General features: G+C 47.9%; 1 protein-coding gene across 7 annotated transcripts in view; it reads left to right on the top strand.

The window, feature by feature from the left end:
- BCOR (BCL6 corepressor) overlaps window positions 1–24,780 on the top strand; it is an 82,773-nt gene extending 57,993 nt beyond the window's left edge. For 4 of the 7 annotated variants that reach the window (XM_052793986.1, XM_052793983.1, XM_052793985.1 and 1 more), the window contains 9 exons: window positions 612–893; window positions 1,293–1,646; window positions 7,178–7,506; window positions 7,837–8,106; window positions 13,649–13,815; window positions 20,694–20,839; window positions 22,031–22,108; window positions 22,318–22,468; window positions 23,659–24,780. In XM_052793986.1, the coding sequence (XP_052649946.1) occupies window positions 612–893; window positions 1,293–1,646; window positions 7,178–7,506; window positions 7,837–8,106; window positions 13,649–13,815; window positions 20,694–20,839; window positions 22,031–22,108; window positions 22,318–22,468; window positions 23,659–23,953 (2,072 nt within the window). In that variant the 3' untranslated portion in view covers window positions 23,954–24,780. The remainder of the gene's footprint in view (window positions 1–611; window positions 894–1,292; window positions 1,647–7,177; window positions 7,507–7,836; window positions 8,107–13,648; window positions 13,816–20,693; window positions 20,840–22,030; window positions 22,109–22,317; window positions 22,469–23,658) is intronic. The other 3 variants (XM_052793988.1, XM_052793987.1, XM_052793989.1) reach the window with 2 other exon arrangements.
- Window positions 24,781–25,813: the final 1,033 nt, after the last annotated feature.

Below are 25,813 nucleotides of genomic sequence, written 5' to 3'. Positions count from 1 at the left end.
AAAATATCACAGCTATTCTTAGTGGTATTCCCGTCTACGTGTGTGCGTGCTCCATATCCCATTTATATCTCCAGAAGAAGGGACAAATGCTTTTAAGTCAGACTCTGCAATTTGATGTGAGAAGTTAGGGAAGGATTAGGAATTAGCAAAAGACTAATACTTTATTATCATCAGAAGATATTTTTGAAAACAAAGGAATTGCAAAGTGGAGCTTGGATTATTACTTACCACGGTTTTGGGGGGGGGAGGTTGCTTTCTGAAAAGGGTCTGTGCTTCCGATATCTAAAGACGTTTCTTTATTTAAAAAAGCGTATTGTAATGTTTCTATGGATACAAGTATTGTGAATATTGTACTTCTTAAATTGATGTAAAAACAACACAAAGTATCGCGCTTTTGGGGGTTTTGTACTTAGCTGTTGAGAAAACTGGTCAGCCTTAGGCTGACCAGAGGAGACTTGTTCCGAAGTACCGTTTGGTGTTTATTTGCATGCTTCATGCGCCATAAGTCATGATGGAGATGACACTGAAGAGATCAGAAAGCACAGCTTTCTCACAATGAATTGTTTTGTATTTATTAGGTCTTGTATTGTTGTTTTTTTTTCAATTTTTAGGTAACTTTACTAGTACAGAAACCAATCAAGGTCACTTTCTTGAAACTCCGGAGGAAAAAGATCTCTCAAATGAGAAATGTTATTTAGAGAGACATTCTATATATGAAAAAGCAGAAGACCAGCCAACAGAAGATATTGGCCAACATCCATGTCCACGTCTGGACAGGAAGCGTAAACACTCTGGTGAGAGAGTGCAAAATGATGGCAGCCAAAATGAAAACTTTGTGGATGAACTGCAGGATGAACTTATATCAAAAGCAAAAAAGAAGAAGAACTCCAAAGGTAAGACAGCATTTTGCTTTGGTCTCTCTCAAGGAATGTCTTGTGAAAGGAACGTCCCTTTGGCTTAATGTGTTTCCATTTTTGAACTTGATAGTTACTAATGTGAGCACTGTCATTTCACTTAAAATTATATATATGTATATATATGTATGTATATATATGTGTATATATATATATGTATATATAAAAAAGCTTGGTATATAAGGGTAAAGCACTAGTTGTTGGACGCTGTAGCCACAGCAGTGCAAGTTACTGTAGTGCATGTAACCCTTAATGAGCGAACCTTTAAAATGCATAGTGTGGTGGTAAAGCTGAGACTATATGCCCCGAAAGTGAAATGTAGCTTTTGTTTTAAGTTGAGGGGGCTTTTTGATTAATTTTTAGTTATTTTTCCATTAGATGACTGGCCTGAGAGGGAAATGACAAACAATTCCTCTAACCACTTAGAAGAGCCCAATTGTAATGAGGTGACCAACCTGAAGGTGTGCATTGAATTAACAGGGCTCCATCCCAAAAAGCAGCGTCACCTGCAGCATCTTAGGGAACTTTGGGAGCAGCAGGTGTCACCAGAGAGATCCCCGTCCGGCAAGTTGGGCCGGCAAAGCAGGAAAGATTTAGCTGAGGCTGTTCAGCCAGAGGCCACTGCAAAGGTCAAAGACTTCACAGAAGAAAGGCACACCAAGAAAAGGTCAGAGGCCAAAAGCAATAGAAGTTGGTCTGAAGAGTCCCTCAAAACAAGTGACAATGAACAAGGTATGCAGAGACTACTAGGGAAACCAGCCGGCTTTAGCATTTACAGTGACGCATGCTGCCACCGATGTTAAGGAATTGTCAAGAGCTTTTTTTTTTTTTTTTTTTTTTAAATTATATATATTTCTGTAGATGTCCATTTGTCTAAGGACTGACACCTCCTCTTTAAGAATGGCACTGTAGCTGATACTTGGCAGACAAGAAAATGTGTTTGTGTATGTGTGTGTAACTATGTGTTTGTGCATGTGTGTGTGTGTGTGTGTTTTGCCTTTAAATACTCTTTCATAGATAATGTGAAGATGAAGTTTATGTCTCTAGAGGAGAGCGGGGGGGGCATACAACGCGGGCATGCTTCTGGGCGAGGGAGGGAGCAAATGGGCTGCTAGTTGGTGTGAGAGCATTTAACCACATGTAGGATTTGAGGGGCTGTGACCCTCTGGAACAGCGTCAGCACAGCTAGCAGCTCTTAATCTCGGGAACCCAACGCCTCCAGCAGCCTCAGCACTGCTGGGTTTCCCTGCCTTTCCCAGGGCATATGCTCAAGAGCAAAGCTCATGCTCCTCCCAAAGAGGATGCCTTGCGGGTTTGTCCCAGGCATGTCCTGTAAACCCCTGTGGCCCCGCTCCCCGGCCCCTTGGCAGAGATCTTCCCAGCAGCTCTCTCCTAAGGGGTCGCTTCTTCAAAGCACATCAGCTTTTCCTTGACTTGTTTCTGGCTGCCTCTTTTCCCCCTCGCTCCGCTTCCTCCTTTTCCCCATCCTCTCCCTCTTTTGTGCCCATTGCCTATCCTGGGGGAGAGCCCGTGGAGGCAATCTGCTAAATTTTCCTTCAGACGGACAGGTCACTCTCCTGTCCCTGCTGTCTTCAGCCCCCGGGCACATTGTCTGCTCTGTTGCTTTTCCCCTTCTCTGTGACGTTTGCTGCCGTAGCTTGGTTGGAGGACTGGTGGGGAACGGCAGCACGCAGCCCACGTGGCCGATCCCCCTTGCGCGTCCCCTGCACCTCGTCGTGAATCCCCATCTCCTCTGGGCACAGCAGGGAGCCCTCGTCTCCTCTTTCGGCTTTTCAGGTAGAAGGTTGCAAATACTTTTCTTCCTTCCTCTCCTCCTCTTACTCCTTCAAGTCCTCTGCCTGCTTTTGAGGAAAGGCTCTTTCTGGGAGAGGGAGCTCCGAGTTGGACGTTTGGGCTCCTTCCTCCTTCACAGGCCTGGGAGCTTCATCAAGCTGGTTGACATTCACCCTCCAGCTGGCCTGAGCTGTAGTTTAGCTGAGATCCCCTCAAAAGAGAGAAACACGAGGAGAGTGGATTCTCTTGTCCCATGCCATGGAAAGGACCAAGTCCAGGTCATCCTGCGCACCAGTGAGAGTTTTCCTGGGTAGCATCTCCGAAACGGTCACAGGCAAAAGTATTGGCTTGCCTTCTGTCCTCAAGTTCCTCACCCATCTTTCACCTTGGTAGGATTATCTGAGGGCAGAAAACCCCAAACTTTGATGCTTATTGATGGGGAGGGTTCTCCAAAAGGATTCGTGGAGCAGGAGATCAAAACTTAGTTTAAAAGGAGCTTTGACTCCTACTCCCTTGCTTTATGTGCTGCCTTGGCGAGCATGGTATCATCTCAAACATCCCTGCCCATCACCTGCTCCCCTTTGTACTTTCAGAAAGAGATACCTTGTAGAGATTAAACGAGGGTCGCTAACAAGAAGCCGCATTGTATAAGGATGCTCTAGCTTTCCCCTGCAATGCCTCCCGTGGCAGCGACAGGCTTCTCTAACGCATGACCTTGGGAAAGAAAAAGAGGTGGCTCCCGATTTATGCACCGTTCCCAAAGGCATTCAGATTCAGTCGCCCCATGGCTATGAAAAACCTCTTGGTTTTGGAAGCTACTATAAAACCATAAACCTGACTACATTATGCCTCGCCATTCATTGTGCAGAGGCACTGGAGATTGTTCAGATCACTTTGCTGACGCTCCTCCAGCCCCGTTGAAGTGTAAACCTTTGAATCTCCTTCTTCTTAGTTCACTAGGACAAGGACATTTTTCCCCATTGTGCGACAGAGCATCCTCTGCATGACAGTTGCATGGGATGGAGACTTCCAGCTTGTCTTTATTGCCTGGGACTAGTCCTCAAACTTTTCTTAAACAAGCAGATACTGTGAATATGAGAATATACTGTGTCGCTTGCAGCTTTTTTTTTCCTCTGGGGCTGGGAACAGCTGTTCCTGGTGCCGAAGCACTGCCTGCAAACGTGGCAGCCTCTGCTGCTGGGAAGCTGGTTGTATCCCAAGAAGGGGGCTGTAACAGGGGCATCGAGGTCTGCCCCTGCGCCCACGAAGCCTTAGTCTAACAGCAGGACGATTTGCCGCCTGTGCCTGCAAATCTCGGGGAAGACGGAGGGTGCTGACTTCTGGCCTTGTTGCTCCAGTCGTGTTCAACCCGGGATTTTAGTGTGGGAGGAGTCACGCGTTGCGTCGCAAGCCACCACCGGGCTGTCACCCCTCTGTCCCCCGGTCAGTGCCTGCTGGCCGGGTGACCCAGCGGTGGCCGCTGGAAATGTTCCCCCGGTGACTATTCTGGCTGTCACCTCCTTGCAGCCTGACTTGCGGGTCAGAACCGTGAGAGCCAGCATGCGGCTTGCCCGAAATAATTTCAGGGCCCTGCCTCATCCTGCTCGTGAGGTGACGTTGCCGGTGCTGGCTCTCCGGGGCGCAGCAGGTCCGTGACCGTGGGGATGCCTGCAACCTCAGGGCACCGTGCCGCTCGCCCGGACCCGCGGCCGAGGCGGGAGCCACGCTCTCTGCCGGGGTCCCAGCTGAGCTATAACCTCCCGGCGCGGCCGGCGGTGCGATAGCCGGCTCTTCCGACAGTCCCCCAGGGAGCCGCAGCCGCTCGCCCGGTGCGAGGAGAGAAAACCCGGGCAGCGTGGAAACAAAAGGGAGGGAGCAGGAGGATCTCGCCCACCGGGAAAGCTGCTGCCGGCCCCGAGGAGCAGCCCGGGGTTGCAGGCGGCGCGGCGGCCGCTGGTTTGGCAGGCAGGGGAGGCAGCTGCCGGGGTGGGAGCTGAGCAAGCGAGCGTTCAGGTGACGCGGCAGCAGCTGCTTTTCCGCGTGGACCTCTCCGCAGCCTGCTCCTGCGGGAAGGGAGGCAGGTCCTGCTCTGAGTCAGACTTGCCACAACCCACATCAGTCGGAGGCCTGGGGTTTTTTTTGGGTTTTTGGTTTAGGTTTTTTGTTTGTTTGTTTGTTTTTCTTCATGGATATTTGGGGATATTCCTGCTCATTCTTGCTTTATTTCTCCCTTCACGTGTGCAGTGGTAAGAAAGATGGGGTGGGATTCCAGGATTAATCGCTTGCCTTTTTTTCTGCCCGTGTGTCTTGCATTTCGCAGGCTGACGCTTGGCTTTTTCTGGATAGCGCTGGCCTCTTGCAACGTTATCCATCCCGAAGCTCCTGGGCGTAGCGTTGCTACTCTCCCTCTCTTAGCTGCGGCGCGCGTTTAGCCTGGTGCCTGCTGCCACCGCTGTGGAGGGTCGAAGGGGAGCGCAGAGTTTACGTGGAGCTTGCAGGCTGGAGTGTACATTTTTTGTGGTGATTGAACTTCTGCTTTTAATGCCTCAGCATGCCTGCATGGGAAAGCCTGCAGTTCTTTGAGATAGGCTTCTCTTCCTGTGTTTTTTTCCTCCATCCTTTTGGTATTTCTGTCCTTCTCCAGACCTGTGAGTTTTTTTTCTTTCTATTCTGGTTTTTCTACATGCAGCAGTTTGTTACTTTGCACTCACCAGACCTCATCACTGCTGCTTTCCATCTTCGCAATTTTTTTAGTAAGTGATTAAGTAGATAATGGTGATACTTCTGTATTGGAATTGGGCTTTTCACATGCTACTCCAATTAGGTTAGTTGGGAACAGGAGAATTAAACACTCCTTACTTCATGCTGTCTACAGAGCTGGAAAGACAGCCTTGCATCCGTAGGCTCAGCCTACAACTAGGCGCCTTCCTTCAGGATTGCAGAGCCTAAAAAACTTACTGGATTTTTGCTGAACAATCTGCACATCGTGTGTCCCGTAAATTCCCTGACATCTGCTTGGCAAGCCGCGGTATGCATCTTTTTCTAGAAAGTAGCTCGAAAGAACTGAGGGATTTCTGTTTTCCTCTTTAATCTAGAAAGCCTTCTGCAAGTTGCTTTCACGGATCTATTTAAAGGAAGACAAAAGTGTGAAGCTGCCCACCAAGAGGATTCTAGATTTTATTTTCTTTTTTACCGACTGGCTCTGGATCGAGTCTCTTTAAATAAAGGTCTCTCTTCTCTGAGCAGCTGCCTTATTTGCTCCTGCCATCTCTTCTGTTCTGAAAGTAGCATCACTTCAGAGACTTCTTGGAGCAAAGGAGCCTCTTTGAAGTGCTCAGGGTTTTTTCCGCACCTTCCCTCAGTGGTGTGGTATTGTTTGGCTGAAGTGTCCCTTCCTTTCCAGCAACCTTTAATTTTTCTGCAGAGGAGTTGGTTCTGAGGTCACCTCAATTCTCTTCCCAAGGGAAATTCAGACTATAAAAAGTCAACTTTCCTGTCCTTGTTTTGTTGTAAACCTGCTTGCGCTCCGGGAAAAAAAAAAAAAGTAACCATGCGTTTTGCATGTGGCCCAGATTGTGGTATCCAGCTTGTTAGAGCTAATCCCTGGAGAAAACTTGGCCCTGCTGGTATCCTGCCACGGGCGGCAGAGCACTGGCCTTAGTTCCCCAATGTCCCAGGGCTTTCTGGTCTGGCAGAAAGACTCGCTTCTGGACGGAGTCCTCGGGAAAACACAGCTGATGGCTTTCCCCGCGCTTTTTGATAAGAGACTTCGCACAGGGCTTCTGTAGGGATGGCTCCTTGAGTAGCCTTTCTTCTCTTGGTTTGTTTTTGAAGTAAAAATGCTGCCAAGGAGATGTTCCCCATCTTATTGCCGTCCTGGGGCTAAGCTCGGCGTTCCCCTCGTGCTGTCCCACTAGGACCTCATCCATGCTCCCTCCTCTCTTGGCTTTTCCCTCCTCCCCTGCCATCCCTCTACCTGCCCTGCGACCACACCTAGCCGAAGGCGGACAAGCCCGGCCGGGCCCAGGCTGCCGGAGGAGTTGGTTCCCCTTCAGATAAAGCAGTTCCAGGTAAGGAGGCGAGCTTTTTCCCCCCCCGCAGCGAGGCAGCGCAGTGGCGGCTTTCCGCTCCGCCTGCGGCGGCTGGGCTGTGGCAGCGCCAAGCCGGCACGGCACGGCACGGCACGGCACGGCATGGCACGGCACGGCACCGTACGGCCTTCGCCGTGCCCTGGCAGCCGGCGCAGGGCGTTTCGTTTAGCGATTTTTATCAGGGCGTTATAACTGTGAACGTAACGTTAACTGGCAAGATGCTATTTACAATTCGAACGTGGAACGCTTAAAATATTAATGATTTGGAAATGTAATTGGTAGATCTCTTAAGCAGTCGAGGAGCTTGTGTTAAGTGCTAGCAATGTGTTATCCTTTTAACACACCATGCAACGTGTAATGCCTTTCCTTCCCATTTAGGCTTGCCCGTATTCCCAGTGTCTCCGCACATGAAGAGCCTTTCATCCACCAATGCAAACAGCAAAAGGCAGGCTCAGCCAAGCTGTACTCCAGCCTCGAGGTTGGCTGCCAAACAGCAGAAAATTAAAGAAAGCCGGAAGACAGATGGGCTGTACACAGACGAAGAGGAGGATTTCCAACATGCATCTCTGCTGCAGAAATACAGCGAGTGTGAGAAGCCATCAGGGAAACGTCAGTGTAAAACAAAACACTTGGCACTGCAGGAGAGGAGAAGGAGGTCATCTCTGACAGGGGATGACACCACAGATATCGAAAATGCTGAAGATAAGGTATCTTTATTTAGACTTAATTGTCCACCAGCCTCTCAGAAGGCAGAGCCAGCCTGCTTAAAACTAATGCGCTGTCACGCATGCAGGGTAGCGGGGATTGCATTCACATTCGTCTGTGGATGCTTTGTACGTTCTGTATTTGCTTTTCTTAACCTGAGTTAAAGGCACTATTGCAGGGGGTGAGGCATCTCGCATTTAAAAGCTGTAGCGGGTCTTTCTTAAAAAACTAAATATGAGTAGAAAAGTGTCATTCTTCGCTGGCAAAACATAATCCCATCGCTGTATTGTGAAAACGAGGATTAAAAAGCCCCACAACAATGGTTTTGACAGGTCACGGTAACGAGGAAAGTCAGGAAGCGACCAGAACCCACTTCAGACTGCGACTCCTCGCCAGCCAAGTCGTATGAGCAGAAGCTGTACGATCGCCTGCAGCAGACTCCCTCATTACTACCCGTCTCACAGCCCTCGCAGCTGCCGATCGCGAGCCCCCCTCAGGAGACCACCCCGAGCCGGCCCATGCCGCCCGAAGCGCGGAGGCTTATTGTCAATAAGAACGCCGGGGAAACGCTGCTGCAGCGGGCGGCACGCCTGGGCTACGAGGTAAGGGGTCCCTCAATGCCCCGCGATGCTTTTTTTTTTTTTTTTTTTTTTTTTAAATTTCAGAAGTTAAAACCCTCTTTCCAGTTTTATAGATGGAAATTTTGCGAAGCAGCAGCTTCGAGTTTGGTCATTGAAATTTGCAGGCGCCCCCCCCCTCCCCTGCTGCGTTCCCTTCCCCGGTGCGTGGGGTCTGGGGGCAGGTCGCTGCGGGAACGAGTCCCCACCGCTGCTGGGTCAGCTGGCGAGGACGCAGGGTAAGCAGCATCCTGCGTGAACGAGCAAAGGGTAAAGTTTTATTGGTAACCCTCGCTTCCATTTAAATATAAACCATCTGCAAACAGAATGAATGTCTTTTTTTTTTAAAGTAGTCTTTATGGTGATCTGTACGATTTTTGCTTTTGTTATTTGTGAAGAGTGGGTAGTTTAGGAGAAGGGGTTTTTTTTTTTTATTCTTTTCTCCAAGGAGTATCTGGTATGTGACACAGGATGTAGCGCTTGGAGTGTCCTCTTGCGTGATCAGATGCATCGTAGGAGCACTTTGCATGCTTTATGCTCGGAGTCTGGAGCTGCTCGGCGTAGCTGGAACAATGTTGTCTAATGAAACAGCCCCCCGTTGCTACAAAAATCAGAAACCGATGAATCCCCTAGCTCTGCTGTTTTGAAGCACGCTTTTATTGGGGAAATATGGGCACGTAGGCACGAGCGTCGTCGTTGCTCAACCTCGGATCTCGCGAAGAGGTGTTCCATTGCAGAGAGCGATTGCTGCCTTCGGCGCGGCTGCGGGGTTCGCCTTGGCGGCGAGAGGACTGCTTGGACCTCAGAGCTGGGCTCGAGCCCCGCGCTGGAAGGTGGCATCAGCCCGGGCCCAGGTGGAGCCTGCCCAGCTTCGGGGGTTTGTTGAAACCTCGAAATGGCCTTTGTATAGCTGGAGAGCTTTGTGTGGAGAGGCCTTCTACAGCTCTGGAAGGCAGGGTTTGTTGGAAAGGTTTTGTTTACCCTAGACAAAGGCTTCTTCTAACCCAGGGCACTTCAGCTCTAGCTAGGAGGAGGAGAAGTGGTTGTTACAACGTTGCTATGGTAATCCCCATAATTTAAATGATTTAATTTCCTAGGGACTTAAAATTTCCTATGGAACCAGTATCAAAATGTGTTGTAGCATGTGCTCCAAGCTATCCCTGTGTATTCTCTTCCTGTGCGGTGTCTGTCTGGGTGAGAACGCTTGGGCACTTTGCTTTCTGTGCCCGGTGCGCTCCGCGGGGCGCAGCTCAATGAGAGCAGCTCTGAAACTTACTGATGGGCTGAGGTCTTGCTCAAGCAGGGACCGAGGACTCTCTGTTTGCTTTGCTGATAGTGGGAGCTCTCTGCAGCATTGGTCCTTAGCGGGCTGGTTGCAGAAAGTGGGGATGCTCGGGCTCGCCAAAGTGGGGGTCCTGGGGCAACCTTGTGTGCTCACCATGCCTTCCCATCATCAGCTGATTGGGGATTTGATTTCCTGACTTGAATTCACCCAAACGTTCAAGTGAACACCGCGTTTTTAATAGGCTTAAATATTCCGATCATTTGACTTGGTTGTTCGGCCGGCGTTGACAGCGCGGGGTCCTGTTGTTGGCGGAGCGCAGGATCCGGCATCGTCTGTGTCTTTCAAGGCTCGGAGCGGTGGGTGGCTGCACCGCCGTGTCGGGGCTTCGTTTGGCCTGTGGTGAGCTGTGATAGTTTGGTCAGCCGTGGAAGCTCTGTAGCTGTGGTGTTTTTCTTGCCAGCGACCAGACTACTGCAGTTAGTAGAGCGCTGAATTTCCTCTGTCTCCAGAAAAATCAGAGTGGTCAAGAAGTTACAAATCCCTCTATTTACTACCAAAAAAAAAAAAATCTCGATGGGTCAAGGTAATTTGCTGGTCTGTGACCTGTGGCAGCTGCACACGTCTGTTTTCTGCCGTCCCCATTAGCGGAGCAGCAGCTTTTGGTGGCTGCCGCGCGATGGCCAGGGGGCTGATGCTGAAGTGGAAGCGCTGGGAGCTCTCAGGGCACGCGGGGGCTTCTCAGAGCTGCTGCGGTGGCAGCAGGCAGCCCCGTGGCCCCTCGCCAGCCCGATGGCCGCGGAGGCGAATGAGTCTGCGCCGCCGGGGCCGTGGCTTGCAAAGGGACGCCAAGTGCCGGCACAGGACTTGGAGCTGGAAGCGGCTGGCACCACAGGGCACGGGCAGGGATGCTGTATGGGGGTAGAGCAGCACCAACAGCTCTGCCCTGAGACCCAGCGAGCTCGTGCCTGCCCTTGGCAGCCTGCCTTGCCTGCCTTGGCAGCAGGGATGCCCTGCGGCCGTGCGGAGATCCCACCCCAAACCCAGAGGCAGCGCCGGCACCTTTGGCATGCAGAGATGCTGGTGAGCTGTATGTATCGCTCCTGGACGCCCAGGGAACCCGAATGCTGCTAGCTCGGGTGCCTCTGCCCCACTCTCAATTGCACAGTATGGATGTGCCCCAGATGGTTGCGGGGAGGGGGACGTACACGCGGTTATGATTTTGGGTGTGAAAGCTGACATGAGAGTGAAACGTTGAAGGACAAATGCGGCTTATGTCTGGTCAGATAAATTGCAGGGCCGGAGCCAGCAAGGCTACTTAAAGACAGTGTGGCAAATGGTCTTTGGCTCTGGAAATCCATAGCAAAATCCTAAGCAAAACCCTGCCAAAGCTGGTGGGAAGCTTTGCCTTTTCTTTGCTAGGCTTCTGCACCCGGCCTCGCTTCATCAGGATGTTAGCAACCCATCCCAGTGTATGGATGCTCTCGAATCCATGCTGTTTTCCCCATTTGAAACAAATGACTTGAGATAATAGTAGTCTTAAAACTGTAATTTACTTTTTGTGAAGGGGGAATTATAGGGAGCGTAAAGTCTTTTTGGGAAAAAAATTACAAAAGGCTTGCGTAATGAATTTGATGGGAGAGGAAACACGGATTGTCTTTGTGCTGCTTGTTGCTTTTTGGTGTGTGTCTGGACTTGGAAAGTTCTCTGGTGAATTTGGGAAGGCAGTGAAATTAGAGGAATGTGTGGTGTGTGATAGGGGTGGGGGAAGGATGGTTTTTGTTTCCAGGGGGTTTAAACACTCATGCAGACAGGGCTCGTCCAGCCAAGGGGAGAGGGTTTGCCCTGGGGATGCCTCACACGAGGGTCCCTGGCACAGCTCCCCTGGGCTCCCGCACCCCACCGGGGACGAGCATCACTTCTGGGGTTTGGCACGGTGCTGCGGGGAAGCGTTACAGCTTATAACACCTCACCCAAGGGCCCTGTTTCGAGGTTGGGTGGAGTGGAATAGTGCTTCTTGGCGGCAGCATGCGTGCCCAGGGCATGGGGGGATGCACGGGGGGATGCTGACCCCTTCCCTTGGAAAAGGGGCAGGAGCTGCTGGAGAGGAGCAGAAGGTGGGAGAGACTAGAGCGAAGGGCACCTTTTTGAAGGCGAGGATGGAGCATGCATATTTGCATGCACCTTTTAACGTTGCTGTTTGCAATTTGGCTAACGAAACTGCAGGCAGCAGGAGCGGCTGCGGCACGGATCTTGCCAGTGACATGCTAGCTTGACTCTTTGGATTAACTGCGAGTGATTTTCAGATTGCTGGTTTAAATAGAGCGCCTGAACAGACATTAAATTGCCCTGTGGCACTTTCACAGCCTTTCTCTAACGTTTGCGAGAGATGCTTATGAAACCAAAAGTGTGTTTGTGGCACCACATGTTCCTGTATTCGGCAGTGATGGCTAATTTTTTTGTAAATTGAATAAATCATGTTAAAAAAAGTTAATGAGGCATTTAATTAATTAACAATGTAGAGTTTTATGGTCTTTATGGTTACATTTTGTGGTTAATGACATTCTTCTTATAGCCTCTTAACACAGAATTGCCCGACAAAATTAGCCTTTTCGTCCAGTAGTAGGTATTCCGCCCTAGGACGAGCCTTTCCTTTTTACAAAAATAGATGAAAGGTCTTTTGAGTTGCAGAATCTATTTTAAATGGTAACTGCATGCTAAAAGTGGAGCCGAATTCGGCAGCTGCTTCTCCTACCTATATCCATCTGCTAATTTGCCTGGCGGGGTGGTCTGGTTTTGAAGGAAAATTCATACCTCCAGGGTATAATTTTGCACAGCCCTTTCTTACGGGCTTGAGCGAGTGCAGGGTAAAGAGCATCCGTTCTGGACCGGTTTTTGGCCTTTGGGCTGATTAGCAGGAACATTAAGAGCCCCTGTTGGGCGAGAGGTGGGACTGTGGGGATCCCAGGTTAAACCGGTGGTTGCATCAGGTGTAGGTGGTGGACTGCTCCGTCCCAGTGGCAGATGATGGGGATGCTCTGGTGCCTGGGACGGGCAGCTCATTAGCTCCCCGCTTTAGCCTGGTTAGTGAGGGCCTGCTAAAAGAGCAGCTTCATGCTGTATCCTGGATACCAGCTCTCGGGTCAGGTATACCCAGAACACAGATTATTGCAGGCTTTCCGGTAGATTTTGAAACGCGAAGAATAAATGCATCGCACCTGGCGGTTGTTTTATTTTCTTGCTTTGGCAAAGCAAACACGTGCCCCCTCCACGCCGTATCTGGCTTTGCGAACGATGTCACTCAGCCTTCGAGAGGAGCAAATGCAAAATTAATGGCTTGCCACTAATCTGGGAACGTGGGGGCTATTTTAAACATACAGCGTCACTTAGAAATGTGTGGGTTTTTTTCTTTTGCATCTGACACAAATTGAGGAAGACTTGCACCATCCTAAATTTTTGGTTGAGTGATGGAGCAGTCATTGTTTCAAGGCCTCACGACAACGTAGAGCCGAGTCTGGCCTAGGCTCTCGACCGTGGTATATTTGACTGCAAGATGAATTGTGTTAAATTCACATGGCTTCCCACGGCGCTGGGCTCGTTATTGGAACCTGGTGCCTGGCTTTAGTTCTGCGTGCAGAAAACCAGGGTGGGTGAAAATGGGATTTCCCCGATCTTGATAGAGCCGGGCTTTTTTTTTTTGTTTGCAGATAGCAAACCGTCCTTTGTGTGTCTTAAATGTGTTTTGTTTCGGGTCATGCGCTTTTTCTTTTTAAAATCAAACTGACGTCGGCTGTGCTGCTGTTGTGCTTGCAGAATTTTCTGCTAAAAAATGCAGATGTAAGAGTAAAAACCTTCCTGCTAGCTTTATGCGTGGAAGTTTTGAGAAGTGGAAAGCTGTGAGTTTTGTCTGCGAAACTTGCACATTCCCCCTCTGCGACGATTCCTGACGTTGGGGGCTGCGGGAAGGTCCCCGCGGGGCGCAGAGCTCTCGGTGCCGCTTTGCCCAAGCTAGTCTGCTCCTGGGAAGTCGTGGTCTCTGCTGTCTCTCCTGAATAAACCCAAGTTGCAACGGCTCTCCCTTTTCTTTTCCTTTTGAGTGACCCATCTCAAAGAGGGTAACTTAGACATATCGTAGGGATTTTGCGTTTAGCCCTTTCCCCCACTGCTTCTCCTTCAGGAAGAGAAATCTGTGCATCTCCGCAGCAAGAAATAACTCGATGTATCTGTTTTTCCTCCTATTTCCAGGAAGTGGTTCTGTATTGTCTGGAAAACAAAGTGTGTGATGTGAATCATCGTGACAACGCGGGTTACTGTGCCCTGCATGAGGCCTGTGCCAGAGGCTGGCTGAGCATCGTGCGGCATCTCCTCGAGTACGGGGCTGACGTCAACTGCAGCGCGCAGGATGGAACCAGGTTAGCGGCATCGGCTGGTCACCGCCACCGACCGGGCGGTGGTTTCTTTGGCCACGATGGTGGGAGGAAGCACCCCTTCCCTCCGTCTTTATGCCTCTCCTTTACCCTCCCCTTGTTCCCCCTCCTCATCCTGCATGAAACCCCCAAAGCCGGCAACGCTGCTGCCAAGGTCCTGCTGCACGGTGTCCTCCTTATTTTGCTGGTCCTTAGGCAGGAACGTGCAGGACTCGGTGACCTCCTCCGCTCTCCGGTTAATAAAGCGGTGGGGGCACACTTTTGGTGTGACTCGAGTTCAGTGTAAATTTTTTTTTTTTTCCTTCTGGGAATTTTAATAAGCTGTGCTTTGTGTTTTTGTTTTTTTTTTTTTAAAGAGTTTGTGAAATTGCCAGCTGCAGGGCAGGAAGGAGTGATACTTGAGCTGCAGCCTTGTTCGTATGCGCTCCGGGTCCTTTGAGTTGTGCCAAGAGTGGGCTTTGCCTTGTTTGCAGGGTTACTTTTAAGAGCACTTCAGGCTTTTGCGGTGATGAGGTGTGCGAGTCCTATATATGCTATATCAAAATGTTGTTTTGCTGAACTGTTAAAACTATCTGCTCATTTGATATTTTGGATTTATTTTTTTTATCCTGAATTAGCCTTTTTGAGTTTCCTTCACAGAATAGTAGGGATGCTTAGTTCCTGTGCTCGCAGAATAGATAGTGAGCTTTTCTTTTTTGCTTTATGGAGATAGAAATGCTGCTCCGCACCTTTTTTAAGCTTGTGCATCTCCTAAAGTACCTCTTTGACCACCTCTGCAGGGCTGACCTTGGGGTAACTTCTCAGCATATGCAGAGCACTATCCAGTCTATGCATTTTGGCGACAGGTTGCTTTGTATTCTTTGAAGCTCCTGCAGCTTCTTATCTTAAATGGTTTATCGAATTCACTATCACCTTCCAAATAGCCAGGGAGGTAAAATTAGCATAACTAAGAGTCTGCTTCTTTTGTTTTTAAGCCCTTTATTTATTAACTTGGGAAGGGAGGAGTCAGGAAAACAAAAGTCCCAAGAGGGCTGGTTAGGATGGTCCATTAGAAGTTAATGATGGTGAGTCGTTATTGGCCCATCACGGCCCAAAGGAGACGTTTCTGGAGAAACATTGAAACGCCGGCTGGATTGTCGGATTCCTTCTCCATCTCCCACTTCTTTGTAAGAAGTCTCAGCTCTCTAGGCTGACAAACAGCCCCGCATTTTCTGCTGTCTCCAGCTTTAGTACGTGACCTATGCAACAGTGGCGAGTTGCCATAAAAAGAATCCTAAATTATTTTTGTCTCGCTTGCTGGAATAACCTATATAGAAAATTAACCCCAGCAAGTTTCTGACCAGTCTTAATCACCCACCACTTCAGAGTCCACCTTTGATTTTGGTTCACAGATGGAGCTGATTTTCAAGAAAAAAACTTGGCTTATGTACCCTGAAAAGTTGTTTTGGGGAATGAACATTTTAGAAATGAACATCATAATATTCTGATCATAGACGTTAATGTCAGAACTCAGCTTGCGGTTCCCTTTCTTTCCTGATGACAGACTTATGTTTTGTTTGAAAAGCTGTCGAACAGACAGTGTGAATCCAAAACGCATGTAATATACAGATGAAACATGGTCTAGCTGCCCTGAGTTGGGCAGAGCAGAGAGCAGAAGCTTCTGCAAGGAACTTCTGATCAGTGTTATCCACCACCTTTTAGCAGGCCCAGGTATTCATAGGACAAATCCCATTTCTCTCTTGAAGCCTCAGTGAGTTTTTCTCCTTTAACTTTTACGAGGAAAGAAGCGTCAGTCTTCCTCAACTGTGTTGCTTGGAAAGATACTAAAATATTAAAACCAAAAAACTCCAAACAAACCCACCATCAAAGACTTCTCCCCTCCTCTGCTTTTTTAACTACACTGAATATGCCTTATTGCCCCCTCCGCCACCTCACAAGCCCACTAGCCACAGATATTTTTGGTCATGCAGGAAGCTCTCAAGTCTCCAGGCAGTAACAGTGGATGTGTTTAGTTCTGTTCAGCCAGTTAACGTAAATCTGCGTAGAGGAGTGATGTAACTGCATGAGCTGTGATGTAACCGCGTACGCTGCGTTTGTCGCTTGGATCCCAGCTGCCTGAAGCTTCGGTCTGCGTTACGTGCTGCCTGCTGCCTCGGTGGTCAGCTTTTTGGAGGATATTCTGAAAAGTCGATACGGCTTCAGTCTGAACAAAATGTCCATATGAACCTGAAGGATGTAGGAAAGTTCTGCGAAGTCCGTGCATCTGTCCTCTCAGTCCTGTCCGAAGTGCTGCAGGTGCTCCGATCGATGTGGTGGTTTTGCAGGCGTGTGTTTAATTTTCAAAGCGAAGCAAAAACCTGAGCCTCTTGCTTTGGTGTTGCCTTTTATGTACCTACGCAGCCAGTCTGTCGTGAGTTCAGTAGATAAGGTAGGCTTTCAGCCTCTGGTTCCTGATGCTATCAGAAATCTCGGTGAAGCCAAAAACAAACGAAGTGCCGCCGGACTGTAGTGGCCTACTGCTGCCTGCAGCACACGACGTCCGTCTGTCTGCCCTATTCACAGCACATCTGGCCTGGCTAACTACGGTGGTCTTCTGTGTTTTTCCCCTTAAACTCTATGCTGATCGTGGCTCTCCAAATGCAGCGCCTGCAGACCCTGAATACACAAGCACTCCGCTGCTGAATTAGTGGCTAATCAAAGATTATTGTAGAACGGGGCGAGATCTTTTAAGACCTGTCTCAGAGGTGCCGCAGTCACTAAGGGCTCTTAATCGTCTTACCTATAAATAATAATAGACCGTGCTTAAGAGGTGAGCGCTTTCCTTCCCTGACAGGACCCCAGTAAGTGCAGTAGCTGAACAAGGGGCATTCCACGACCAGTGCCTGACATGAGCAAGGATAGTTGCCGGTGTGTTTGGCTTTATCTCCTTGTTCTTCTCTTACCTCCGCAGCATGACCTAGCTGAACCGGCATCGCTTTAAAAACAAAGCCGCATGCCAAAAATACAGGCATTCTCCCGCCTGTTAGCGAGACCTCTCCGTTGCTTCAGAGTTCGCTCGCTAGATTCGCTCTCCACAGCCAGTTTTGCTTTATGCTTCTCGCTGGCAGCTGATGAGCTCAGCCTTTTTTATTTTTTCCCTGGGAGGACCATGCCAAGATGGCTCTCTTCCTGTGTCCTTTCAGCTGGTCTTGGCAGAGCGATACCCTCCAGCAGCTAATTGCGTTAAAGAAGAGGCAGCCAGCGTAGCTGCCCTCCTGCAACTTGTGCTTTGCCTCTTCCGTGGGACAGCATTGCGTAATAGAGTAGATGGAAGTATAAATAAAATGCCAAGATATGGTATTGCTTGGTGAGTTAGGAGACCTCTTATTGCAGCGAGGAAAGTTCTGATGGTGCCTGAAAGGCTGAGAGCAAACCCTGACTGGTCTAAATAGTTTATAATTTTGGTGGTGGAATGATAAACCCCCAGTGAAATGTTTTCCTAACTCTAGTAGCAGTAAAAATAGTAGGAAGAATTCGACAGTACACAAGAGAGGGTTGAGATGTGTGTCTTCTGTAGGATATTGCAGCTCTCGAATGTCCCCAGATCCTTCTGGGGCATTTCGAAGAGTTTGTTTTAGAAACAAGCTGTACTACCATTAACTGTACCATTAGGGATAGAGAGTGTTTATTTCCATGATGCTCAGGGCGGAAAAGATTATATGGGCAAAGCAGCCCAGGAGACGACTCCCAAGAATCTTATTTTCACATCTGAAAAAGTTGCCGACTCCAGTAGTCACTTTTACATCCTACAAAGAGGATGGCTAAACTCTGCCAAGACTGAAAAATACTCCCTCTTCTGCTGGCCCTGGTGGGAGAAGCAAACGAGTAGCTGTGCCTTTGCATGGTCCCGCTTGTGAGCTTGCCAAGAAGCTGTGCTAGCCAGTAAAAGAGTCTGTCAGCACTCCGTTACTGCCTTTTTTCCCCTGCCTTATCTATGGGGAATCTCCTTTTTTCCTCCCTCCCCACCAGTGTTTTCTTTCCTTCCTTCGCTTCCTTCTATTTATTGTTCTTCCGCGCGGCTTTACTGCACCTTTCCTTCCCTTGCCTCTATAAAATCCCCTCTCATGCTCTGGGCGGCCTCTGTGTGCTCTGGCAGGCATCAAAGATGGGTCTGCCTGCCCCGCTGCCTGCTCCCCTGCCTGCTCCGCTGCCTGGCCCGCTGCCTCTGCCCCTCTCTGCACCACTGCGCTGGGGTGGGTGACCCGTAGAAGAGGAGAGGGGTCCCATCCCGGGGTTACAGCCCATGCGCTGCTATTTTTCCTTCCTGGGGAATACCCAGGCGCCCTTTAATAAACTCGTCTGTGTGTTGTTAAATTGATTGAAACACTGGGCGGTGATTTAGATGCTGTTTTTAATAAGTTAAGGGATCATCTTGAATTCATTACTGCTTCAAAAGCCACTTAGGTAAGTCGGTTTAAAAAAAAAACAAACAAGAAAACCCACAAACCAATAAACCCACAACACTCTCCACCCCCCTCCAAAATCAGAAAATCCTAATTTTAAAATAAAATGGAAAACAGTTCAAATTAAAGACTCCAGTAAAATGAGGCAGTGGGGGAGAAAAAGCGTCCCCAGCATTTGGCAGCAGCCGTAACTCTCATCTGTTCCCGGTGCCTGTTGCCAGACTTTCAGCCAAGGTTGCTTCATGCCCGGTGGGGGACAAGAGGGTTTGCAGCAAGGCTGACCTTTCCCGCTGTAGATGCTCAGAGTGTCATGACCCGACAGCTCAGGCCTCAGATGCTTGCTGACAGCCAGAAACACCCGATACTTCTTCAGCCTCCGTGTCAGCACCCCTATTATTTGTTACCTCCTATGTTGTATCGCCTGGGATGTTTAGCACTGGCCAGATCCTGGATGCGCTGGGTGCTGCGTAGGCGCGTGGTGCTGTGCAGAACTGCGTTGGTAGGTGGAGGTGGGAGGCTGAGGCTTGCGGGAGGCCCTGGGAATGCTGGCTTCTGCAGCACCGTCCGTCTCAAGGGCATCAGATAGTTTCAGTGTTATGTTAGAGACTTCCCTGAGAAATTGAGAAGGGATATCCTGACCCTTTGCAAGTGATCCTCGTGGACCTCTCTGGTCTTAAAATTCGAAAGTGGCTTTCCAAAGAGCGGCGCGTCAGGCTTTGAAGGTGTGCACGTCTTGCTCTCTCTGGTGCCAGGGGTCTGAGGGGTGGCACGAGCTGGGTTGGGGACTGTGCTCAGCAGCTCGAGGATCACCTGCTTGTTTGCTGTGTTGGTGGCTTGGGGTGTGCAGGAGGCAGGCAGCGCCGGGTAAGCCCTCTCTCCATAGGGAACGAGCCGCAAACGCTCCCAAGTGCACCTCCTCGTGTCAATATAGCATGCATATGCCAAAACCAAAACTGCGTACAGCTTTCCAGCAAGATGGGGGCAAGCGAGAGTGCTTCACGTGTGGCGGATGTTAATCGCCCTAAATCACAGCCTACTGGAAAGTACTTGGAGTAAACACACCTGGAACATCTTTTTGAGATGGGTCAGAGTCCTGCTCTTACCAGCAGCGCGATGTGATAGATGGGGAAACGGTGGTGTGCCTTCCTCTCCTGACTGGTTTGATCTGCCTCTCCTCTGCCCTGAGCTCATGTGGGTGCCAGCCCGTCCCAAAGCGGTGGTGACATAGAGGGGACGTTGCCGCGTGTGCCACAAGGAGTGGTGGGACGTGGCCTCCTTGCAGAGGGAGTTTCAGCCGTGGTTGTTAGCCGAGCGTCGCTTGGGAGATTGGTAGACGGAGTTGAGGGGATTGCTTGCCTGTGCTTCTAGATGACTTCTCCTTGTAACGTCATTCTGAAAGCTTTCCGGGAAGGCAGTACGTGATCCTAGTTAAAGTCCTTCCTTACTTCTCTTGCCTTTTAATACATCTGTCTGAGAGCTCGAAAGCGTTGTTGGGGGGCAGCGGTGTTGACAGCCTAAAGGAGGAGGTGTGGAGAGTTGAGTTGAACTGCCGTGATCACTGGCAGTTCATCTGCTCATCGCCGTCTAAGGAAAAGATGGGATTTTAACACATCTTCATTAGTCTGAGGGGTAATATGTTCTACTTCCAGACAACTCCCCGTTACGTATAATCAATTTTAAAGGCAAAAGTTAATGCGATTTATAATTAGCGATAAGGAATTCTAGACCTGGAATTGCAGGCATGCGTATTAATGAATAATCCTTCTGTAGGCTCACAAAATCTATGTCTGAGCTTGTATAGATTGCTCATGCCATGTAAATGCGTTAACTTCTGGGTGGACTAAACTTAAAATAACACGTTTTTCTATTGTCCGAGTAGAAGGGTTGAATTGTGCTGCAAATATATTCGCAAGTACTATTGAAAGAGGATACGGCGCAGAAGTTTTAATTCCCAGCAAATTTTCATAACTTATTTCTGTGTATATAATTTAGGAGCTTTGGGTAACTGATTTCCGTGCTTGCCCAGAGGCAGGCTGAATGAGCCCTTACTCCACAACACGCTGTTAAATTGGCAGAGATTTGGAACGGTAGAGTGACTTGCAGCGAAATGATGTTTGTGAGACTTCATGCAAACTCCTGCTTTCTGTTACGACGGTGTAATTATTTTACTGGCCCTCAAAATATGTACAGCAATGAATAGACGTAACAGAAATATCTGCCCCGAGCAGTCTGACTGTGAAAGACAAGAGGGGAGGGGATGATGTGCAAGTAAAACTGACAATGAGATGATTGGCAGCTGTATTAATAGTGTTATTTGCTATAAATAACTTTGATCTGAAGTCAGAAGTTTCTTTTCAAACACATTTGTTTAATACGATTGAGTCAAAATGTAACACTGTGATCTTTTTTATTTCTCCCTAGACCAATCCACGATGCGGTTGAAAACGATCACTTGGAAATTGTCCGCCTGTTACTGTCTTACGGTGCTGATCCAACGCTTGCGACCTACTCTGGGAGGACCATTGTGAAAATGACCCACAGCGAGCTCATGGAGACCTTCCTCACAGGTCTGTGGCCATGTTGTGTGGGGCTTTGCTGGTCGTGGCAAATGGGGGGATGTTCCCTGGCCCCCCAAAGTCCCTGCTGACTGGCAGGGATGGCTCCACGCCAAGGAGCCTTAGGGTAGGCTGCAGGAGCTCCCTCTCTGCCTGCGAAACCCAGCGGCTGCAGGTGGGAAGCATAGCCATGCATGGGGGCTCCTTCTAATTGAAACTCTTAATAAGTCATAAAGATTATGCCACTATCAGATTTGATAGGTAGGTGGGAGGTCAGTGGGCTGTTGCGGTGCCTTCAGTTTTCTGCTTGAAATGAAAATAAGAAACTCGCCAAATCGAATAGCTGTTAAACATAATCATGTTTTCCCACGGTCTTGCTTTTTGTCCTTCTAGTACCTGTCTTTTTGCAAGTTCTCCCTCATTTTATATCTGAAATGCTCTAAAACTGTATTGAAGGCTCTTGTCTTTAAACACATCCATGTTCTAACACTTTTTTTTTTTTTTTCCTGTTAGTTTTGGGTAAAGACACTTGCATTCCCTAATAACTTAACCTCTGAAAATGTTTGCAGTGTTCATAGTCAATGAGTTTATGTACTCATCCACTTACCTGTTTAAATGGTGCAGTGTAGAAAGTGCATAGGTGTATCGGGATTCCAGTAAAGTCCAGTATCTTGGACTTAACATCTTGAATCCCAGTATCTTTTCATCAACTCAACTAGCAGATCCCCCAAATGATGTCTGTAGAAAAGAATTACATCTTCTGAATGTATCTGTGTGGAAAAACCTTTTCTATCAGTTTCTTTGGGGCCACTGTTTCACCCTCCAGTTGGTGTCCAGAATAACTGTGCAGGCTAAAAAGTGTGGTACATCCCTATCTTTCGCAAAAATAAAATGCCGCTCTCAGTTTCTGAAGCTTAAGATTGGGTCTGTCCCTCTTAGACCTTGGGTGATTATTTGATGCGGTGGGTCATTACTTGAGTTGATGGGAGAAAGGATGCGGGAGAAAAGTGAATTCCAGGAATACTTGCGAGAATGGTGTGTATATGCTGTTGTTTGTAGCACGTGCATCAGGAATACAGTGTGGAGTTTTTTTGGTGGAAGGTATGGAGGATGCATAGTGAGACTGTATGACACGTGGTCTGCTAAACTTGCCAGCTTTTTATTCTCATCAGTATGTTTTTGTTGTTGTTTTTTCCTCTCCAGAGTATTTAACTGACCTGCAAGGTCGAAGTGTTGATGACCCTGGTTTGTACTGGGATTTCTATGGCAGCTCTGTGTGCGGTGAGCAAATGTTACCCTTTATTTCTTTGTATGTGGAGACTTTCAAAACATGCGGCACGTGGGGGTGGGGGCTGTTTTGTTTTTGTGGTAGAGGAAGCTAGGAAGGAAGCAAACTGATTTTATTTACAGCTCACGTTATTGGAAGAAAAAGCAAGACCTGCAACAGTCTCTTCAATGCTGACTTGGCACCTTTATTCAATTTTATTTAGATCCAAAAGATGAATCTGGATTTGACATCTTGGCAAATCCTCCTGGCCCAGGTGATGAAGATGAAGATGGCTTTAGCGATGTGCTTGAATTTGAATTTTCGGATGAGCCTCCCTTGCCGTGTTACAACATTCAAGTGTGTCTCTCTCAGGGGTAAGAACAAATACAGGGCTTGGGGTAAAAATAGCTGAGACGATCTGCTTGGGATGGCAGCAGTTTGTGTCTGTGGGGAAATACATTTGCATTTATCTAACGTAAATGAAAGAGCAATACCGTTAACTGCCAGGCTTTTTAGAAATAAGCTAATAGGAGGTGAGAGGGGGAAAGGCTGACTTGTCGGGGCTGTGTTTTGAGTGCCGTACTCCTGAGCTGAATGAGTGACATTTGAACACAGATTCCTTCCCTCATCCCAGGCATCTTGGTATAACATCCCAAAACACAAGTGCTTCTAGCACTTAAATTTGGATATCATGTTTGTAAGGCCTTCTTGATTTTATTTAATGGGCTTGTCTGTATTGCTGAGTGGGCGGGCTTTTGTGAATGATGAAATGACACCGTTACTGCTGTTCTAGACTTCGCAGCAAAACTGGTTTAAAGCCCTGAATCATATCAAACAAATAAACACCTTGCAGAAGGTACTATGATACTTAATAATAAAGAAAGACCTGGAAAATTTTATCATCTCTTATATTCAAGATATAAATTAGCTTCATAAAGAGCTACCGTTCGTCATTTGCACCAGTTTTGATGACAGCCATGGGAAAAATAGTTTTAAATATTAATCATGCGGGAGTGTGGGTTTTAGCGTGTTTTTTATTATTTGGGTGATGGATATAACTTAAGTTCTCTGAAGTGGACAAGTACAAAGATTGAATTAAGAAATTGAATTCTTAATCTGAGAAAAACCCCTCTGTCGACTTGTATTTAGTATTGGCATCTCTGGAAGTCAGAGGTGCTGAAATTTCTGATTATAACTCTAGGCCATTTCCTAACTTGCTGAATGGGAGTTGGGCTCAGCCAGGCAAACCTTTAACCGTGTGAGCAGCCGTCGGGATGGCCGCTGACCCGCAGCGTGCTCACGAGCCCTGGGTTTATAGGCTCCAGTGCCCCTCCATGCCTGGTCCCCCTCCTTCCCCAAAGCTGCGGGCAGCGGTACTGTGAGTAAATACGTACGCGCCTGCACATCTGCTATATTTGACCCCCTGGGTATGGCCGTGATTTCAGGGGGGTTGTTTGTGCGGGTACGGTCAGGGAGGGTTTGTCACACAGCGATACAGTGGAGAGGCAAGAAGCCCGTGACTTAATGTCGGTTATTGGAGCCTCTTTCTTCTTCGCTTCCACAGACCACGAAACTGGCTTTTGCTCTCAGACGTGGTGAAGAGGCTAAAAATGTCATCTCGCATCTTCCGCTGCAACTTCCCCAATCTGGAAGTTGTCACCATCACGGAGGCAGAGTTTTACAAACAGACTTCCCTCAGCCAGTTGTTCTCTTGCGCTACGGACCTTGAAGCTTTTAACCCGGAGAGCAAAGAGCTGTTGGACTTGGTAGAGTTTACAAGTGAACTCAAGACTTTGCTCGGCTCCTCGTTTCACTGGTTGCATCCGCACGAGGATCCTCCCTTTGACATCCTCTGGTGAACCATCAGGCCATTTAATGTACAGTGCTCTATACAGTTACTTCTTTATGTATATGTGTTCAAATGCAATTGTTTCTGTAAAGAAAGGACACTATTAAATATGAAAATATCTTTCCTTTATATAAGAGATCTGAATTCCAGTTGGATGGATTTTGGAAGAATTTTTTTTTAACTTCAATCAGTTTTTACAAAATTGTTATATAATGTTTCTTTAAATGCACACAGGCTTTGGGATAAGTTTGTTATTACTCGGAACACATTTTTTTTTTTAAAGAACACACCCACACATTGACTTTGTTTCATACAAAGCACTGATTACACAGAACATACTTTTTCTAGGTGATGTGATCAAAGTCGTGTGGCTTGTTTGGGAGATAGAATTCGGTAAGGCACTTGGTGATATTATTTTTGTTTTTTTGTTTACAGAATTACCTGCTTTGGCCAGGTAAGCACTATTGAATATAATTCAATAGTTTGTAATATAAATTAAACCATATCCATACGCATCAACTAATTGTAAGAACTTTTATATCCTAATTTAAAAGCTGTGAAATTTAGTTTTCACACATCAAACCGGATTGTTTATATATGTTTAAACATTTTATGCTCTTTATTTAAAGAAGACTTTGAACTATTTTTTCTGTACCTTGTAAAATATTGAAAAACTAACATATGTTGAAGTTGCTTGAAACTGTACATAAACTAAATTTTCTGAATTGTGTGTTTATGTTTGAGATCTGTGTTTTAACTTTGTAAGTAAATCTCCTGCCTTTGTATTTATATTTTACAAAAATTTTCTTAAAGGCAATAAAACTGTTGAGAAATGAAGGGGCTAAAGTGACTCCCATTAATTCCGTGCCTGGTTGCGAAATGAGCTCTGACTCATTAACGTTTATGAAAGGAGGCTCCGCGTGCGGTTCCTGAAGCAGAGCAGAGCTGGCACAGGTGCCGGCGAGCAGCTGATGAAGTCTGAGGTAGAATCTGCATTGGCTTTCTAAATTCAAAGTCACAAGAAAACATCGGGCGGGTGCCTTTTGTAGGACAGAGGTTTCAAAGCGGTATTCACAATACTTTCTGCATCGCCTTTTAGTTAAAGAATTGTGAATAGGTTCAATTATTTTCCCTCCTTTGTCATCGTTTTAAGTTGAATTGACTGAATTCTCTTTTCAGTGGTGTCTGCAGAGGGGAGGAAAATAGTACCATGGTAAATGCTTTAGTTTTAATGTGGAGCATTAAAGCTATGAGCACACTTTGGGGGGGATCTAAAGGGACAGTGCCAGAATGTCACTTCTACATAGCTTGGGAACTTGCGTCTAAGAGGCTAGGCTCCCTGGGCTTGGGCAGGCCCTCTCTTAAGGGTCTGGGTCTGCTCTTCGCCTTCGGGAAAGAAGTTCTTGCTGTGAACCCAAACTCTTGAGTTTTGCTTTGGGGCTGTTCTTAACAGTAGTATGTCCTGCGATAGCCAAATGCTTCAGCTGGCAGGTTTAAATCGCGCTGCTCTCCTGAGGAGGGCCAGGACACCCACCAAAAGGGTCTCTAGCAGAGCACCTGGTCCATCTGAGAAAAGCATCTGGGAAAAAGTTTCTCTGTCTGGAGCAGTGAGGCTCAGAGGCTTTGATCAATGGACAGTGTGCCGCAGGTTAAATCTTTGCTCTTGCAGGAGCTTAAGAAAGGGTGTGAAGTGAATTACCCTCGCCCTGAAGGTAAGGGAGAATGATGCCTCATTCCTGAAGGTGTCCCAGAGGGAAAGACGCAGAGCTGATGCCTCTCGTGGTGTGTTGCCATCTAGTCTTTTGCCAGATGTTTGTATTGTGTGGCTTACAGTGGGACTGCTTCTGGGGGTAAGGTGGTTTTGTAACTG

The sequence above is a fragment of the Harpia harpyja genome, chromosome 8 (genome assembly GCF_026419915.1).
Source record: "Harpia harpyja isolate bHarHar1 chromosome 8, bHarHar1 primary haplotype, whole genome shotgun sequence".
Classification (NCBI taxonomy): domain Eukaryota; kingdom Metazoa; phylum Chordata; class Aves; order Accipitriformes; family Accipitridae; genus Harpia; species Harpia harpyja.
Note: the sequence above shows the minus strand (reverse complement) of the source record. Positions and strands in the feature narration are given on the sequence as shown.